Raw genomic sequence first — 19390 nt, forward strand, 5'->3', positions numbered from 1 at the left:
AGTTATGGCCAAACAGTTTTTTTTTTGTTTCATCAGACCAGAGGACATTGCTCCAAAAAGTACGATCTTTGTCCCCATGTGCAGTTGCAAACCGTAGTCTGGCTTATTTATGGCGGTTTTGGAGCAGTGGCTTCTTCCATGCTGTGTGGCCTTTCAGGTTATGTCGATATTGGACTCGTTTTACTGTGAATATAGATTATTTTGTACCTGTTTCCTCCAGCATCTTCACAAGGTCCTTTGCTGTTGTTCTGGAATTGATTTGCACTTTTCGCACCAAAGTACATTCATCTCTAGGAGACAGAACTCATCTGATTCCTGAGCGGTATGACGGCAGCGTGGTCCCATGGTGTTTATACTTGCGTACTATTGTTTGTACAGATGAATGTGGTACCTTCAGGCATTTGTAGATTGCTTCCAAGGACGAACCAGACTTGTGGAGGTATACAATTTATTTTCTGAGGTCTTTGCTGATTTCTTTTGATTTTCCCATGATGTCAAGCAAAGAGGCACTGAGTATGAAGGAAGGCCTTGAAATACATCCACAGGTATACCTCCAATTGACTCAAATGATGTCAATTAGCCTGTCAGAAGCCTCTAAAGCCATGACATCATTTTCTGGAATTTTCCAAGCTGTTTAAAGGCACAGTCAGCTTAGTGTATTTAAACTTCTGACCCACTGGAATTTTGATACAGTGAGTTATAATTGAAATAATCTGTCTGTAAACAATTGTTGGAAAAATGACTTGTGTCATGCACAAAGTGGATGTCCTATCCGACTTGCCAAAACTATTGTTCGTAAACAAGACATTTGTGGAGTGGTTGAAAAACGAGTGTTAATGACTCCAACCTAAGTATCTGTAAACCTCCGACTTCAACTGTATATATAGCCACTGTGCTGCACCACTGGCTCTGTGTATATATAGCCACCGTGCTGCACCACTGGCTCTGTGTATATATAGCCACCGTGCTCCACCACTGGCTCTGTGTATATATAGCCACCGTGCTCCACCACTGGCTCTGTGTATATATATCCACCGTGCTGCACCACTGGCTCTGTGTATATATAGCCACCGTGCTGCACCACTGGCTCTGTGTATATATAGCCACCGTGCTGCACCACTGGCTCTGTGTATATATATCCACCGTGCTGCACCACTGGCTCTGTGTATATATAGCCACCGTGCTGCACCACTGGCTCTGTGTATATATATCCACCGTGCTGCACCACTGGCTCTGTGTATATATAGCCACCGTGCTGCACCACTGGCTCTGTGTATATATATCCACCGTGCTGCACCACTGGCTCTGTGTATATATAGCCACCGTGCTGCACCACTGGCTCTGTGTATATATATCCACCGTGCTGCACCACTGGCTCTGTGTATATATAGCCACCGTGCTGCACCACTGGCTCTGTGTATATATAGCCACCGTGCTGCACCACTGGCTCTGTGTATATATAGCCACCGTGCTGCACCACTGGCTCTGTGTGTATATATAGCCACCGTGCTGCACCACTGGCTCTGTGTATATATATCCACCGTGCTGCACCACTGGCTCTGTGTATATATAGCCACCGTGCTGCACCACTGGCTCTGTGTATATATATCCACCGTGCTGCACCACTGGCTCTGTGTATATATAGCCACCGTGCTGCACCACTGGCTCTGTGTATATATATCCACCGTGCTGCACCACTGGCTCTGTGTATATATAGCCACCGTGCTGCACCACTGGCTCTGTGTATATATATCCGCAATGCTGCACCACTGGCTCTGTGTATATATAGCCACCGTGCTGCACCACTGGCTCTGTGTATATATAGCCACCGTGCTGCACCACTGGCTCTGTGTATATATATCCACCGTGCTGCACCACTGGCTCTGTGTATATATAGCCACCGTGCTGCACCACTGGCTCTGTGTATATATATCCACCGTGCTGCACCACTGGCTCTGTGTATATATAGCCACCGTGCTGCACCACTGGCTCTGTGTATATATATCCACCGTGCTGCACCACTGGCTCTGTGTATATATATCCACCGTGCTGCACCACTGGCTCTGTGTATATATAGCCACCGTGCTGCACCACTGGCTCTGTGTATATATATCCACCGTGCTGCACCACTGGCTCTGTGTATATATAGCCACCGTGCTGCACCACTGGCTCTGTGTATATATATCCGCCATGCTGCACCACTGGCTCTGTGTATATATATCCACCGTGCTGCACCACTGGCTCTGTGTATATATCCACCGTGCTCCACCACTGGCTCTGTGTATATATAGCCACCGTGCTGCACCACTGGCACTGTCTGTATATATAGCCACCGTGCTGCACCACTGGCTCTGTGTATATATATCCACCATGCTGCACCACTGGCTCTGTGTATATATATCCACCGTGCTGCACCACTGGCTCTGTGTATATATATCCACCGTGCTGCACCACTGGCTCTGTGTATATATAGCCACCGTGCTGCACCACTGGCTCTGTGTATATATATCCACCATGCTGCACCACTGGCTCTGTGTATATATAGCCACCGTGCTGCACCACTGGCTCTGTGTATATATAGCCACCGTGCTCCACCACTGGCTCTGTGTATATATAGCCACCGTGCTGCACCACTGGCTCTGTGTATATATAGCCACCGTGCTGCACCACTGGCTCTGTGTATATATAGCCACCGTGCTGCACCACTGGCTCTGTGTATATATAGCCACCGTGCTGCACCACTGGCTCTGTGTATATATAGCCACCGTGCTCCACCACTGGCTCTGTGTATATATAGCCACCGTGCTGCACCACTGGCTCTGTGTATATATAGCCACCGTGCTGCACCACTGGCTCTGTGTATATATAGCCACCGTGCTGCACCACTGGCTCTGTGTATATATAGCCACCGTGCTGCACCACTGGCTCTGTGTGTATATATAGCCATCGTTCTGCAGTGGATGTTTTGTGTAGGCGATGTAAATAGTTGCATCATCCTGTTGCCCGCAAATGGCTTCTAGATGGTTTGCTGTAAAAGCATTTCTTCTCTCTCTCAGATTATCTTGTGACCAAACGGATTGAGATTGTCCCTCCAAAATGTGCATATGGCAATTACAGCTCCAGTGGACGGATAATATGAGGTGTCTTAACGTACACTCCCCTCTCCCTCTCTCTAAACAGCTGCACGCAAACAGGAGAAAAAAATGTATTTGTATCGTTCCCACACAACCCGTAAACCTGATCAGGGAATGGCACAAAACCTCATTCACTTTCTGCTTTAGCTTCTTCTAACGGAACGGTCAAGTGTTAAGTGAATGGAGATGGAACTTGTGTCCTGGAGGCTTATGTCTGGTTTTCCTAGCAGTAATGTCAGATTCTCAGATGCAGTCCATCTACTTTATCTAATGGCTACTTCTCTGGATTTATACTTCCCAGTTGCCTCTCTTTAATTCTTTAATCTACTCTTCTACTCTGCTTTCTGTAGTGGCTCAGGGGCATGTCTTATGTTAGAAAAAACACATTATAGTGTGTGTCCTGTATATGAGTGCAAAGCACATGGTGGTGTGTTTATACTGCTAATAAGTTAGAGATCACATGGTGGTGTGTGTATACTGCTTATAAGTTAGAGATCACATGGTGGTGTGTGTATACTGCTTATAAGTTAGAGATCACATGGTGGTGTGTGTATACTGCTTATAAGTTAGAGATCACATGGTGGTGTGTGTATACTGCTTATAAGTTAGAGATCACATGGTGGTGTGTGTATACTGCTTATAAGTTAGAGATCACATGGTGGTGTGTGTATACTGCTTATAAGTTAGAGATCACATGGTGGTGTGTGTATACTGCTTATAAGTTAGAGATCACATGGTGGTGTGTGTATACTGCTTATAAGTTAGAGATCACATGGTGGTGTGTGTATACTGCTTATAAATTAGAGATCACATGGTGGGGTGTGTATACTGCTTATACGTTTGTGATCACGTGGGTGTGTGTGTGTGTGTGTGTGTGTGTGTGTGTGTGTGTGTGTGTGTGTGTGTGTGTGTGTGTGTGTGTACTGTATCAAGTTTAAAAGCACATTGCTGTGTGTGTATTCTATATGAGAAAGTACATTGTGGTGTGCATACATACTGGGATTGTATGTCAAATCATATTGACTGGTCACATACACTTATTTATCAGATGTTATTGCGGGTGTAGCGAAATGCTTGTGGTGTGTGGTAAGGGAAAGAGAGCTCATATTTAGCAGAGTAGGACTGTGTAAGTGAGAGTTCAGACTGTACCATCAGGCTCTACACACTGGATTGTTATGATGGGCTTCCACAGCTGCGGCAGCCAGGCAGAAATGTGAGTGAGGGTCTGACTGCAGTGACCCATTCTGTATGTCTCTGTCCCTGGCCTTCCGTCCGCCTGTCTGTTCGTCCGTCAGTCTGTCTGTAGGGCTGCTCCACCGAGAGCCTGTCAACATGAACTAAACCCCCAACCGACCACATTTTTTTTTACCTCAGGAAATGTTTTCCTGGGAACCATTACACAACTTAATGCCAATAAAATAATATCTGGTTTCTTTCATTTCATTGTGTAACAGTTTCCAACAAAGTGTTGTTGTCAGATATCCATCCAGGTAGAAAAATCCCAAACATAAAAGGTAATTGTCTGGGAATGGAATAATGGAATATTCATTATACACTCCAGTCTCCACACATATTTAATCAGAATGACACTTGTGGCGTCCCTCATGTGGATCTAGTTAATATGTTTTATTTTTTATTTCGATGGAATTTGAACCATGTTTTCAAAAGAAGCATTCCGTACGTGTTCCCACTGTGAAACCAGAGGCATACATCTGGCCATTGTGGGTAATGTGAGCCGAATGTGAGTCGTGTTGCTCCACAAGCAGCCTTTGTCATGAGGTGTTCCAATTAGCCCAAGCTAGCAGTGGGGAGCAGTGTGGAGCAGTGGGGAGGAGAGGGAGGTTGACTGTGAGTTAGCTCGGGGCACAGAACCATCTTTAGGCATCCTTCACAAGCACTCAAAGAGATGGATGTAGCAGTAAAGGGGCCAGTGGCGCCACAGAGCCTACCTCCAAGCCCTGTCAGCACGGGGAAGGTAGTGCAATAGTAAGCTGGAAGATACCAGAAAACATCAGATGCAGCCAGGACATTTGTTGGATTGCACATTTCCCAGTTCACAGGTAAATATTGTGGTAAAACTCATATCCAATAACTATTATGTTGGCTTTGACTTTGATACTGACAACCAATGAATCAACCTCACTACTTCCCTTCTTTCTGTTCCCAGGTATCGGCCCAGTGTTAGGTCTCATCTTCATCCCTCTGATTGGCTCAGCCAGTGACCATTACAACAGCAGCTACGGCCGCCGCCGGCCCTTCATCTGGCTGCTGTCCCTGGGAGTCCTCTTAGCCCTCCTCATCATCCCCCATGCCGACCTGCTGGCTGCCTACTTCTCCTGGGGCGGATGCGCCCTGCAGGTGGCCTTCCTCATCATTGGTGTGGGCCTGCTCGACTTCTGTGGCCAGGTGTGCTTCACGCCGCTGGAGGCGCTCCTGTCTGACCTGTATCGCAATGAGGAGGACTGCAACCAGGCCTTTGCCATGTTCTCCTTTATGGTCAGCCTGGGAGGCTGTGTGGGCTACCTGCTGCCTGCGCTGGACTGGAGCCGGGGCCTGCTGTCAGTCTACCTGGGAGGCCAGGCAGAGTGCCTCTTCTTCATGCTCATCCTCATCTTCGTGACCAGCGTGCTGATCACCATGAGGGTGTCGGAGGAGCCGCCGTGCACCGCGGCCCTGGAGCCTGGTCCTCTCTTGGAGGCAGGTCGCTGTGGTGTGCCGCGCTCCTGCTGCTACCTCCTCAAGTCGGTTCCGCTACAGTGCCTGCTGAGGAAGTGCTGGCCCATGACTCCGGCCATCTACCGCAGCTACTGCCACGTGCCCCGGGTGATGAGGCAGCTGTGCATGGCCCAGCTCTGCAGCTGGATGGCCGTCATGTCCTTCATGCTCTTTTACACAGACTTTATGGGGGAGGGGCTGTACGAAGGCATGCCCAGCGCCGCCCCCGGGACCGCCTCCAGGCAGCGCTACGAGGATGGTAAGTTGACTCTTTTTTTGTAGATATACTGTGTGACTCTATCACTAACTTTGGCAGGGCAAGCTTCAGAGTGCCTCTCAATCTCTCATGTAGACACTATTTGATATTATCACATAAACACTTGGGCTCGGCAAGCTCTGCTTCATTGGGACTATAGATCCTTGATATTTGATGGATTCACAATCAGAGAACCCAAAGTTCTCAAGTGGCCAATAGAGCAATGGTGTAAAGTAACTAAGTAAAACAAAATTGGAGTACTACCTAAGTCTTTTTTTGGGGTACCTGTACTTTACTATTTATATGTTTCACAACTTAAAATTTTACTCCATTACATTCCTAAATAAAATATGTACTTTTTACTCCCATACATTTTCCCTAACACCAAAAAGTACGTGTTGCATTTCGAATGCTCAGGCAGGACAACAATATGGTCCAATTCACGCACCTAGCAATATAACACGTTGTCATCCCTACTGCCTCTTATCTGGCAGACTCAGTGTTTGTAAATTATGTCTGAGTCTTGGAGTGTGACCCTGGCTGTCCATAAAAATAAAAATAAATAACATTGTGCTGTCCGGTTTGCTTAATATAAGGGATTTGATGTATAGCATTTACTTTTACTTTTTACTTTTGCTCAAGTATAAAAATGTACTACTTTTTCCACCACTGTACTTAAGTACATTTCAATCCAGATACTGTATGTGCTGTTACGAAGAAGAAAAAAACATATATGCTATGAAGATTACACGTTTATAGTAGTAGCTACATCCATCGTAACAAGAAATAGTTGACAATGGTGGTAATTTCAGCTCGTTGTATTTTTTTCCAATCTCTATGACTGATTGGTGGCATATTCCAATAAGACAGTTTGCTCATAGTTGTGAGTTTTAGTCCCACGAGGCAGATATATATTTTTCTTCAAATCCTTTCTTTACAATATTCATTCATTTGCCACACACTTCTAATTCTGAAAAGTGAAAGCATACCTGTGAGAGGAGTTGCTCAATGCATTCTTACCTACAACGCTCTTATTTACGGTGACACTGCCTCTGCAGAAGTCAGGGCATTCATACTTCTTGCGCTTCGCAGAGCAGCGCAGAGCTGTTGTGCAGAGCTGTTGTCAAGGAAGTGAGTTTGTGTTTATACAGAACCTCTGAATCACCTACCATCAACCAATCATGTCAATGCAGAGCTATAAGTAGCTATATGGAGCCCTCCGCATTGTTAAAAAATGTGGGAGGCGCGCGGCGATGCAATATGGAGCTCAATTTGGCCTCTGCATGCCTCCAGAGGAGGCCTCCATACTGTAACGGTTTTGACTTGAGGTTATTATTTATAGGGGTGCCAGGTAGGTTGTGCCTACCAGAGAAAACATTGGTTTCTCCTATTAGTTTGGGTGGGAATGAGTCCCATCTGGTCCGTCAAGTCTACACCAATACAAAGGACGTATGTAAAAGTCAGGATGGAAATAAACTTTTCATAAACCCTTAAAACATTGAAAAGAACTTCAAAAACAACTATATTCTGTTGCGTGGGTTGTATTAGCAACAACAATGATTACACACACACATATAATAATATCACAATGAGTTCTGGTTCCTCCAGAAATGTCCTGTACCTCGGGCCTAAAAAGAGTCCTGCCCGGTAGAGTTCAGGGAACTCAAGTGACTTCTGTCACACGAAGTTTGTCCTTTCATTCAGTGTAGCGTAAACCCAGTATTAAACATACCATCAATATAACAATAATTTTACCACAGAACTTTAAAGCGTATCAACTCTTACTAAGTCCTCAACTACAACTAACTCCATAAATCATCACAGTATACCTCACATCAAAACAAATGAAATACCGTATACAAAAAGGTTGTAGTCAGTCGGTCAGTCAGACAATCCAATCCGCCAACAGATCTCCAGCGGAGAAAGGCCACGAAGAACAGAGGTGTAGTCCACGGACGCAAAGAGTGGATCCGATCCTGGGAAAACTTTCTTAGGCTACAAAACACACGTTTAACGGCAACAAAACAAACGGAATAGTGAAGCTTCGGGAACTGAGGGTTGAACACATCCTCAGTCACGTCTCCATCACAACCCCCCTTTCGCGCAGCTGATGCTGGCTATTTAATTGGGAATTAAAGGGAAAGCGCCCTATTGGAAGGAGCTGCACTGAGACGGTTCAGAAAAATTCAGGGCCGTCACACACCCCCTCCCCTGGAAAAAGCCGACCATTGCCCTGGAAGGCACATCTTGGTCGGGGAAACCGAGAAAGGTCTCCTCATCACTTTCCTCTACAAAAATATTCATTACTTTTTGGAGCTCACGCTCCTCAGCTGAGGAGTCACAGGCCTTAAGGTGCGAGACTTCTGGGTCTGGGAATCCGAGAAAAGTCTCCTCACTTTCCTCTTCAAAGATATCCAGGACCTTGCGGCGCTCAATCGCCTCAATTCCTCAGCCGAGGGTAACAGGCCTTAAGGCGTGAGACATGAACAACGCGCATATCTTCACCTGTGTCCTCTTTCACCACTCGGTAGTTCAAAGGGCCCATCTGCTCCACAATCCTATATGGTCCTTGCCATTTAGGAGCGAGCTTGGCCGAGAAGAATTGTTCAGCTTTCGAGTAAGGATGAGAGCGAAGCCACACCCGATCACGAAGCTGGAACTGCATGTCTCGTCTGTTCTTATCATAATTTCTCTTCTGCTTGAGTCGAGCCTGGATCATGTTCTTTGAGACAAGAGCTCTCAAGTCATGGAGATGTACTACCTGGTCATAGCAAGCAGAGTCTGGAGTAAGCTGCTGGGGCTGTAGCACCATATCCAAGGGTCCTCGGAGAGGACGACTTAGGTTCAGCTCTGCAGGTGTGACTCCAGTGGACTCTTGCACAGCAGAATTCAGGGCAAATCGAAACTCGTGAAGGTGCTTGTCCCAGTGTTTGTGCTGGGTCCCTACATAGGAAGCAATCATTGTCTTCAAGGTTCGATTTACTCTCTCAGTGAGATTGGTCTGTGGGTGATAGGCCATGGTCAACTTCTGTCTCAGGTTCCATCTTTGGCAGGTCTCCTCAAAGAGATCAGAGACAAATTGGGAACCTCGATCAGACAGGATGTAATCAGGCACTCCCCAGCGAGTCAGGATCTCTTTCGTAAGGATGTTAGAGACGGTCCTTGCTGTGGCCTGACGCAGGGAAAAGAGCTCCACCCACTTTGAATAATAATCAACAAAAACAAGCATGTACACATTCTGATTGGAGCTTCTAGGAAATGGACCCATCAAATCCACTCCTAACATTTCCCAAGGTCGGGTAACCACCGTTTGCTGCAACTTGCCAGCAGGCTTTCTACCTTCTGGTTTGTACATTTGACAAACCTGACAATTTCGGATGTGTGACTTCACATCCATGCTCAGATGTGGCCAGTAGAGTAACGCTTGCAACCGCTTGTAGGTTTTGAACCTGCCCAAATGACCAGCTAATGGGTCTTCATGGAAATGTTGAAGCAGTTGTAGGCGTAGAGTGTCCGGTATGTACATTTGGTAGAGTGTTCTGTGAGGTAGTTGTACGACTCGGTAGACTTTATCTTCAATGATGGTCAGCTTTGTGGTAGGATTGAACATCTTTTCTCCATCTTCCAGGATAGTCTGGTACAAAGCCTGTACTTCTGGATCATCCTGTTGAGCTTTCCATATGGCCTCATCAGAGATGGGAAAGTCCGTTTTGGGCGAGTCTCAACTGCTTGACCGGACAGTAGCACATGGAAGATGAGGGCCACCGTTATCACAAGTAGGAGCTCTGGACAAGGCATCTGGAACAGTGTTGTATTTTCCTTTCCTGTATTCTACTGCAAATGTGAACTCTTGCAACCGTAGAGCCCATCTTATGAGTCTGGTGCTTGGTTTGTTGGTCTTGAACACCCACACAAGGGAGGAATGGTCAGTGACCACAGTGAAGTGTCTTCCCTCCAAGTAGTACCTCCACTTTTCCAAAGCCCAGACCACTGCAAGGCACTCTTGCTCTGTTGTGGAGTAGTTCCGTTCTGCTCCATTCAATGTCCGACTGGCGAACGCTAGCACTTCTTCAGTGCCAAGTCCAGGATGTTGGACTAGGACAGCACCAAGTCCAACATCACTTGCATCAGTGTAAACAACAAAAGGGCAATCAAAGTTGGGATGACCTAAAATGGGAGGTGTGACGAGATGTCGTTTCAGGGTTTCAAAGGAAGTCTGGCACTCTGCCGTCCATTGGAATTTCGCTCCTTTTCGCTTCAACGCGTTGAGGGGTTCTGCCACCTGGGAGAAGTTCGACACAAACCGATGGTACCATCCAGCCATACCAAGGAACCGTTGAAGGGCCTTGAGTGTGGTTGGCACAGGGAAGTCTTGTACAGCCTTTGTCTTTTCAGGATCCACATGAATGCCGTCGAAAGACACAATATGGCCAAGGAACTTCAGGGAGGTTTGGCAGAAGTTGCTCTTCTTCATATTTAAGGTCAGACCAGCTTCTCTTAGCTTGTCCAACACTGCTTGAAGATCTTGAAAGTGTCTTTCTCTGTTCTGAGAGTAGATAATTATATCGTCCAGGTAGACGAAACAGATCTTCCCTTTGAGCTCACCTAACGCAATCTCCATGAGTCTTTGGAAAGTGGCAGGGGCATTCTTTAATCCAAAGGGCATCACCTTAAAGGAAAACAAGCACTCGGCACAGACAAACGCAGTCTTGTCATTGCTTTCCTGGTCCATCTCAACCTGCCAATAACCACTATTGAGGTCAAGGGTAGTGAACACAACAGCGCCAGACAATGACTCCAGGATCTCATGGATGGTGGGAAGAGGATAGGCATCAGTCTGGGAAACATTGTTGGTCTTCCTATAGTCCACACAAAATCTAAGACCACCAGTCTTTTTTGGGATGAGGACAACAGGAGCAGCCCAGGGAGAGGAGGAACGTTCTATTATATCTTGGGTTAACATATCATTTATGAGTCCCTTTTGGATGATTAGCTTCGCTGGGGACAAACGATATGGCTTTTGCTTGATCGGCATTCCCTGTGTAAGGAATATTTTGTGCTTCAGGAGCCCGGTGCGTCCTATCCTTGAAGTACATACATCAGCATTATTCTGCAGCTGCTCCAACAGCCTTAACTCCTCTGGCTGTTCCAGCTGAGCTCTTCTCACAGCCTGTAAAAGGAGATCATCAGAAGGATTATCAAGGGTTAGTGGTACCGGAGCAACGGCAGAGAAGAGTGCCACATTTGAACCCCAATCATGTAACTTTTTAGCTTCTGATTGGTGCGGTATTAACTGAAAGGAAGGGGATGTCGATGGGGGGGGGGGGCGTAGGCAGTGACTCTTGGGGTTTCAGCTCTGGTTAAAGCACCCAGAGAAGGATGGTCATTCCTGCGAAGAGAGTTAGGTGTGTTGGCCTGTTGTGATTTGTGGTTTCTGGAAGGGTTTACTTGATACGGTCTTGGACATGTAGCTGAAGAATGTCCCTTTTGGCTACATCTCCAACAGAACATGAGAGGGGTCTTGGCTGGAGACTCTGGCTGTTGTTGATGGTCTGTCTTGGGTAACTGTTTGGGTGTCTTTCTTTCTCTGGTCATATTGCTGTTGGCATTCTCTGTCCTTCTCAAACTGCTGTCCCAAGCGAACCAGTCCATGGACAGTGGTGACTCGTTCTCGGAGTTGACTGGCTAGTAGTGGGTTGATGTTCTTCAAGATCAATTTAATGACCTCTTCCTCCTCAATGCCAGGTTTCCACCTTCTGCACAGGGAGTGGTAACCGTATGCAAAGTCACGGATACTCTCTTTCTCTCCTTGTACTCGATTTCTGACTCTGTCTGCCAGCTCATCGGAGTAGTCCTCAGACAGAAATGCAGAGGAAAACTTGGCCTCAAAGTCAGCTCAGGAGGTAGTGGTGAGACGTGCCACATCCCACCAGTCTCGAGCTGTTCCATGCAACACATTCCTCAATGTGGCAAGGAGTTCTTCGTCAGCCAGGGGATTGAGGGCAAGAAAGTCACGACATCTTTCTAGATACATTATCGGATCAGGACTGTCATCTTTTTTTCCCAAAGGTGGGAAATTGCAATTTAATGGGCATCGCCCCCACATGACGTCTACTCAAATCACTATGAACAAACGAGCTAGGAGGGATTGAGGAAGTAGAGGGGGAGGGAGTTATCGGACCATGAAAATGACCACCAGGATGCATGGTGGATTGCATCCTGCAAGGGGTGGCTGTAGCATGGCCTGGTCTTGGCTGTTCAGAGGTGCCAGCTTGGCCCTCAGTGGTCTGAACAGAAGTGGACACCAGAGCAACTCTGTGTAAGGAGTTGTGCCTAATGGAGGCCATGTCCACAGACACGTCATCCAACATTTTAACACAATTAGAGAGTTCTGTCTGCAAGTGGCCTACAGTGTTAACCATGGGAGAAAAAACAGAATTAACGTCCTTGAGGACCTCAGTGTGGTGATGTTGCAGGCACCATTGGAGAGTGGCAGTGAGTTGGTTTCGTTGGTAGTCAAACTGCCTGTCCATGGCACCAGTCATTTCCCGTCTTCCACTCTCACTGAGCTCTGTCAGCGTGTGGGTTAGAGTGCTCAGTGAGTTTCTGAATTCCATGGCACTCTGTTGTTGCTCTTCCCTCAGACATTGGAAATTATGGTGGATAAGAGTTTGGAGATGTTGTTGAGTCTGACGAATATCAAGGATGTCACCTTGAAGTTGTAAGACTACAACCTCTGGAGATAAACCAGACAATGGAGGAAGGTTGGGTGTCAGAGGGAGGGCTAGCTCAGTACTTCCACACAGATCCATGTCAATAAGTGAGTAACTGGTTAGACCTCCTGTGGCCTGTGGCTCAGGCCGAGCATTCCGATTCCCAGGGCTCTGGCCCAAATCAACTCCATTATCTCCATTCACATTATGATTTGTATTGTCAGCTTGATGGTCAGAATGGCCCTGTGTATTCCCATTGACAGGTATGACATGGATGAGCACATTATCTTGTGGTGAATCCATTGTTTTAATTCCACACAAAATATTTGCTTTGGTTAGTTCTCAATGTTGAGCTGTCCCATCTGGGGTGCCATTTTTTATGTAACGGTTTTGACTTGAGGTTATTATTTATAGGGGTGCCAGGTAGGTTGTGCCTACCAGAGAAAACATTGGTTTCTCCTATTAGTTTGGGTGGGAATGAGTCCCATCTGGTCCGCCAAGTCTACACCAATACAAAGGACGTATGTAAAAGTCAGGATGGAAATAAACTTTTCATAAACCCTTAAAACATTGAAAAGAACTTCAAAAACAACTATATTCTGTTGCGTGGGTTGTATTAGCAACAACAATGATTACACACACACATATAATAATATCACAATGAGTTCTGGTTCCTCCAGAAATGTCCTGTACCTCGGGCCTAAAAAGAGTCCTGCCCGGTAGAGTTCAGGGAACTCAAGTGACTTCTGTCACGCAATGTTTGTCCTTTCATTCAGTGTAGCGTAAACCCAGTATTAAACATACCATCAATATAACAATAATTTTACCACAGAACTTTAAAGCGTATCAACTCTTACTAAGTTCTCAACTACAACTAACTACATAAATCATCACAGTATACCTCACATCAAAACAAATGAAATACCGTATACAAAAAGGTTGTAGTCAGTCGGTCAGTCAGACAATCCAATCTGCCAATAGATCTCCAGCGGAGAAAGGCCACGAAGAACAGAGGTGTAGTCCACGGACGCAAAGAGTGGATCCGATCCTGGGAAAACTTTCTTAGGCTCCAAAACACACGTTTAACGGCAACAAAACAAACGGAATAGAGAAGCTTCGGGAACTGAGGGTTGAACACATCCTCAGTCACGTCTCCATCACAACCCCCCTTTCGCGCAGCTGATGCTGGCTATTTAATTGGGAATTAAAGGGAACGCGCCCTATTGGAAGGAGCTGCACTGAGACGTTCAGAAAAATTCAGGGCCGTCACAATACCACATTTTCAGTTCAAGCATAAATTGGCTTTTACCCTTTAATAGTGTGGTTCCTAATCCCCTACACTCTTAGAAAAAAGATTGATTGCAGATAGAACCCTTTTTGGTTCCAGGTAGAACCCTCTGCGGAAAGGGTTCTACATTGAACCCAAAAGGGTTCTACCTGGAACCAAAAATGGTTCTTCAAAGGGTTCTCCTATGGCAGGGATCTGCAACAGGCAGCCGGTGGGCCAAAACCAGCCCGCAAGCCAATTTTTTATGACTAGAAAGATTACTAAAATCGAAGGAATTCAGCAAAAAGAAATCTGTTCCTAAGTAAACCCACAAATAAAAAAAAGAGATGTGATTGTGTCTCAATGTAATCAACGTGTTAAATTATTGTTATTTTCAAATACAACCTTTTGTTGGTCTGTGTACAAATTATAATATTTATTCTCCGTCCCCCCGACCATTCACGCCAACAAAAATCGTCCTGCGGCTGAATCTAGTTGCCTAATAGCCGAAAAACTCTTTTAGGTTCTTGATAGCACCATTTTCTCTAAGCGTGTAGAAGATTGCATAGCTTTATTGGATGAGAAGGGGAAGGTCACTGTAAAAGGAGAAGAGCATTGTCAGTGTCTTTGACCTTCAAACTACATTAAATCTAAATGGCGGATCACACAGCAGCCTTGGTTGGGGGTGACCTGTGTGAGACAGGCATAGTATCCCAGACTCCCAGCAGAGAGAGGTGAGAGACAAAGAGAGACAGACCCAGAGCAAAAGAGACAAAGTGAGAGAGAAACCGAGAGTGAGCGCCCTCCAGGTCTCTTCTCTGTGTGTAGTGGAGCTTTGCAATGCTTCCTGCTTCTACCTCCCTCTCTCTCTCCCATGCCTGCAGGACCAGGAGGAATGTCACACTCACAGTGCATTAATGTCATAATCAGTGCACAAAGAGCATGTTCATTCAAGTTCAGGACAGGCCAAGCACAAATGTCTGAAGCCTGACATCATATTTATTGAAGTTATAACAAAGCATGTATTATTAAATCAAATCAAACTTTATTTGTCACATGCGCCGAATACAACAAGTGTAAACCTTACCGTGAAATGCTTACTTACAATACAAGCCCTTAACCAAGAAGAAGAGTTAAGAAAATATTTAAAGTAAAAAATAATCAAAAGTAACACAATAAAATAACAATAACGAGGCTATATACAGGGGGTACCGGTGTTTGGCCACGCAGTCTTGGGTGAACAGGGAGTTGAGAAAAAGTTCTCATTTACAACAGCGACCTGGCCAAGATAAAGCAAAGCAGGGCGACACAAACAACAACACAGAGTTACACATGGAATAAACAAACATACAGTCAATAACACAATAGAAAAAAAGTATATATACAGTGTGTGGAAATGAGGTAAGATAAGGGAGGTAAGACAATAAATAGGCCATAGTGGCGAAATAATTACAATTGAATATTAACACTGGAGTGATTGATGTGCAAAAGATGAAGATAGTTGAATTCTTTGGAGCATTTGCAATATCCTACCTGGAGTGCCAGACAGGCAGGGTTTTCAGTTTTGGGACTATTCTATTAGTCCATTAAGCCAGGCAAGTTCAATCAAGCACATATTAAGTATTTGAAAAGATATCAAATAGTTTTTTTTAACCCAGATCTGGTAGAACTTGAGCAAGAGCTACCACCTCAGCAAACATGTCAATTTGGTCTGTGATGGTTTCCGATACAGTCCAGTCAAACTGTTTGCTGACTAAACTGTTTCCTGGTCTTTAAATTCCTCACTGAGCAGATATCTTCTGTGTGTTGATGGCGTATGCAAACAGAATTACAAAACACATAAAGAACCATTAATGCAGCTATAGGTTAATCTGTGGTAAAGTGTATTTAGACGGGTTGAAAGTATGGCGTGAAATGGAAAAAACACACTTAGAACACAGATCATAACCTGGATCCTACAGTTGTAGTTTTGAATACTTAGTGTCCGGATGAGGCTACTGGGTGTATTTTACATTTGCAACCACTGCAGGTTGTGGTGTATTAGTATTGTGTTTGACCTTGGGTTGTTCCTGTTTGTGTATTGTCACACCCTGATCTGTTTCACCTGTCTTTGTGATTGTCTCCACCCCCCTCCAGGTGTCACCCATCATCCCCATTATCCCCTGTGTATGTATACCTGTGTTCTCTGTTTGTCTGTTGCCAGTTCGTCTTGTTTGTTCAAGTCAAACAGCGTTTTGTGTCTCAGCTCCTGCTTTTTCCAGTCTCTCTTTTCTCGCACTCCTGGTTTTGACCCTTGCCTGTCCTGACTCTGAGCCAACCTGCCTGACCAGTCTGCCTGCCCCTGACACTGAGCCTGCCTGCCGACCTGTACCTTTGCCCCCCTCTGGATTACCGACCTCTGCCTTACCCTGACCCTGACCCTGTGCCTGCCTGCCGCCCGGTACCGTTGCCCCACCTCTGGTTTACAGACCCCTGCCTTCCCTGACCTGTCTATTGCCTGCCCCTGTTGGAATATTAAACTATTGTTTATTTGATGTCGTCTGCATCTGGGTCTTACCTTTATACCTGAGGCGATTAGCAATCTAATGGCTAGCTTACTAACTAAAATTAGAATAATGAAGAATTACTGTAACCAATAACCATTTTTTATATATATGTATATATTTTTTAATTGAACCTTTATCTCACTAGGCAAGTCAGTTAAGAGCAACTTCTTATTTACAATGACGGCCTACCAAAAGGCAAAAGGCCTCCTGCGGGGACAGGGGCCTGGGATTAAAAATAAAATAAATAAAATATAAATATAGGACAAAACACACATCACAACAAGAGAGGCAACACAACACTACATAAAGAGAGATCTAAGATAACAACATAGCAATGCAGCAACACATGACAACACAGCATGGTAGCAACACAACATGACAACAACTTGGTAGCAACACAACATGGTAGCAGCACAAAACATGGTACAAACATTATTGGGCACAGACAACAGCACAGAGCAAGGGCAAGAAGGTAGAGACAACAATACATCACACAAAGCAGCCACAACTGTCAGTAACTGTCCATGATTGAGTCTTTGAATAAAGAGATTGAGATAAAACTGTCCAGTTTGAGTGTTAGGGCATAGAATTAATATAACATAATATTTTATCTTAATTTGTTGCCACAATTTCAATCCTGTCTTGCAGGCATCCGTATGGGCAGCCTGGGCCTGTTCTTTCAGTGTGCTACCTCAACCGTCTTCTCCCTGCTCATGAGCCGACTGGTTCGCCATTTTGGCTCGCGCCGGGTCTACCTGAGCAGCATGGTGAGCTTCACCATCTCTGCCCTGGTCATATGTATGTCCAAGAGCGTGGTCCTGGTCAGCCTGATGTCAGCTCTGACAGGCTTTGCCTATGCCACGCTGCAGACGCTGCCCTACACCCTCACATGTCACTACCACAAGGAAATGGAGGTAAGGACTGAAAGGCACACTTACATACAGGACTCTGCACTGTGAAGAGTGTATATGGGTCTTTCTATAAATTAGGGAACCAGTGAGGATTTCTTACAATTAACAGCTTGTTACAGCTGTTGATAAGTCATTGATAATGCATTTTTCCTGTTATTACATTGATATAAGGGGGGTCATAGCTATATTCAATCAAATTAACAAGTTTATATTTTACCCTTTATCATTGTTGGTGTCTTGACAGATTTGCCCAAAATCATGTGACATAAAACATAACTTTTCTGTTCTTGCATTTATGGCAATGTAAGTTGTTCTTATATACAGTGCCTTGCGAAAGTATTCGGCCCCCTTGAACTTTGCGACCTTTTGCCACATTTCAGGCTTCAAACATATAGATATAAAACTGTATTTTTTGGTGAAGAATCAACAACAAGTGGGACACAATCATGAAGTGGAACGACATTTATTGGATATTTCAAACATTTTTAACAAATCAAAAACGGAAAAATTGGGCGTGCAAAATTATTCAGCCCCTTTACTTTCAGTGCAGCAAGGATCTCTGAATGATCTCTGAATGAGATAGAAACTCTGGAGAGAGTTTTATATATTTCTGTTTGAAGCCTGAAATGTGGCAAAAGGTCGCAAAGTTCAAGGGGGCCGAATACTTTCGCAAGGCACTGTATGTTAAGCATTAGTCAGTTAAATTAGACATTGAACTTGAACCCTGTAAGAATCCTGGATCGAGCTGTCGGAACATGCAGTGTAAGTACAGGTACATTTAGGGTCTGCTTATGTTACTGGTGAAAACAGTATTCATGGGCACACAAATTCCAAATAATGTATGCATTGCAAAATCGAATGCTTCTAATCGATAGAGTCACCTTACCTTGATAGTTAACACCTAAATTGATATTGTTATTAACGTGGTTCTTCAATAATTATGCACAATACTTGTTGGATGAGCATTTGGTGTCCAGCTGATTAGTTATGCCGTGATATTTTCACACATAATCTGATCCAGGAAGGAATTTTACGAATGACAGTCAAGTGAGGAACAGCTGTTGTGATAGCACATGCCATGCAACAGCTGTTGTGATAGCACATGCCATGCAACAGCTGTTGTGATAGCACATGCCATGCAACAGCTGTTGTGATAGCACATGCCATGCAACAGCTGTTGTGATAGCACATGCCATGCAACAGCTGTTGTGATAGCACATGCCATGCAACAGCTGTTGTGATAGCACATGCCATGCAACAGCTGTTGTGATAGCACATGCCATGCAACAGCTGTTGTGATAGCACATGCCATGCAACAGCTGTTGTGATAGCACATGCCATGCAACAGCTGTTGTGATAGCACATGCCATGCAACAGCTGTTGTGATAGCACATGCCATGCAACAGCTGTTGTGATAGCACATGCCATGCAACAGCTGTTGTGATAGCACATGCCATGCAACAGCTGTTGTGATAGCACATGCCATGCAACAGCTGTTGTGATAGCACATGCCATGCAACAGCTGTTGTGATAGCACATGCCATGCAACAGCTGTTGTGATAGCACATGCCATGCAACAGCTGTTGTGATAGCACATGCCATGCAACAGCTGTTGTGATAGCACATGCCATGCAACAGCTGTTGTGATAGCACATGCCATGCAACAGCTGTTGTGATAGCACATGCCATGCAACAGCTGTTGTGATAGCACATGCCATGCAACAGCTGTTGTGATAGCACATGCCATGCAACAGCTGTTGTGATAGCACATGCCATGCAACAGCTGTTGTGATAGCACATGCCATGCAACAGCTGTTGTGATAGCACATGCCATGCAACAGCTGTTGT

The 19390-nt window shown here is 45.2% G+C and overlaps 1 protein-coding gene across 1 annotated transcript in view; it reads left to right on the forward strand.

Moving 5' to 3' along the window:
• Positions 1-19390, forward strand: part of LOC118395849 (solute carrier family 45 member 3-like) — a 74417-nt gene that overhangs the window by 45084 nt on the left and 9943 nt on the right. The window contains exons 3-4 of the mRNA XM_035789831.2: positions 5302-6108; positions 17280-17545. Coding sequence (XP_035645724.1) covers positions 5302-6108; positions 17280-17545 — 1073 coding nt within the window. The remainder of the gene's footprint in view (positions 1-5301; positions 6109-17279; positions 17546-19390) is intronic.

Source organism: Oncorhynchus keta, chromosome 17, assembly GCF_023373465.1.
Source record: "Oncorhynchus keta strain PuntledgeMale-10-30-2019 chromosome 17, Oket_V2, whole genome shotgun sequence".
Taxonomy (NCBI): domain Eukaryota; kingdom Metazoa; phylum Chordata; class Actinopteri; order Salmoniformes; family Salmonidae; genus Oncorhynchus; species Oncorhynchus keta.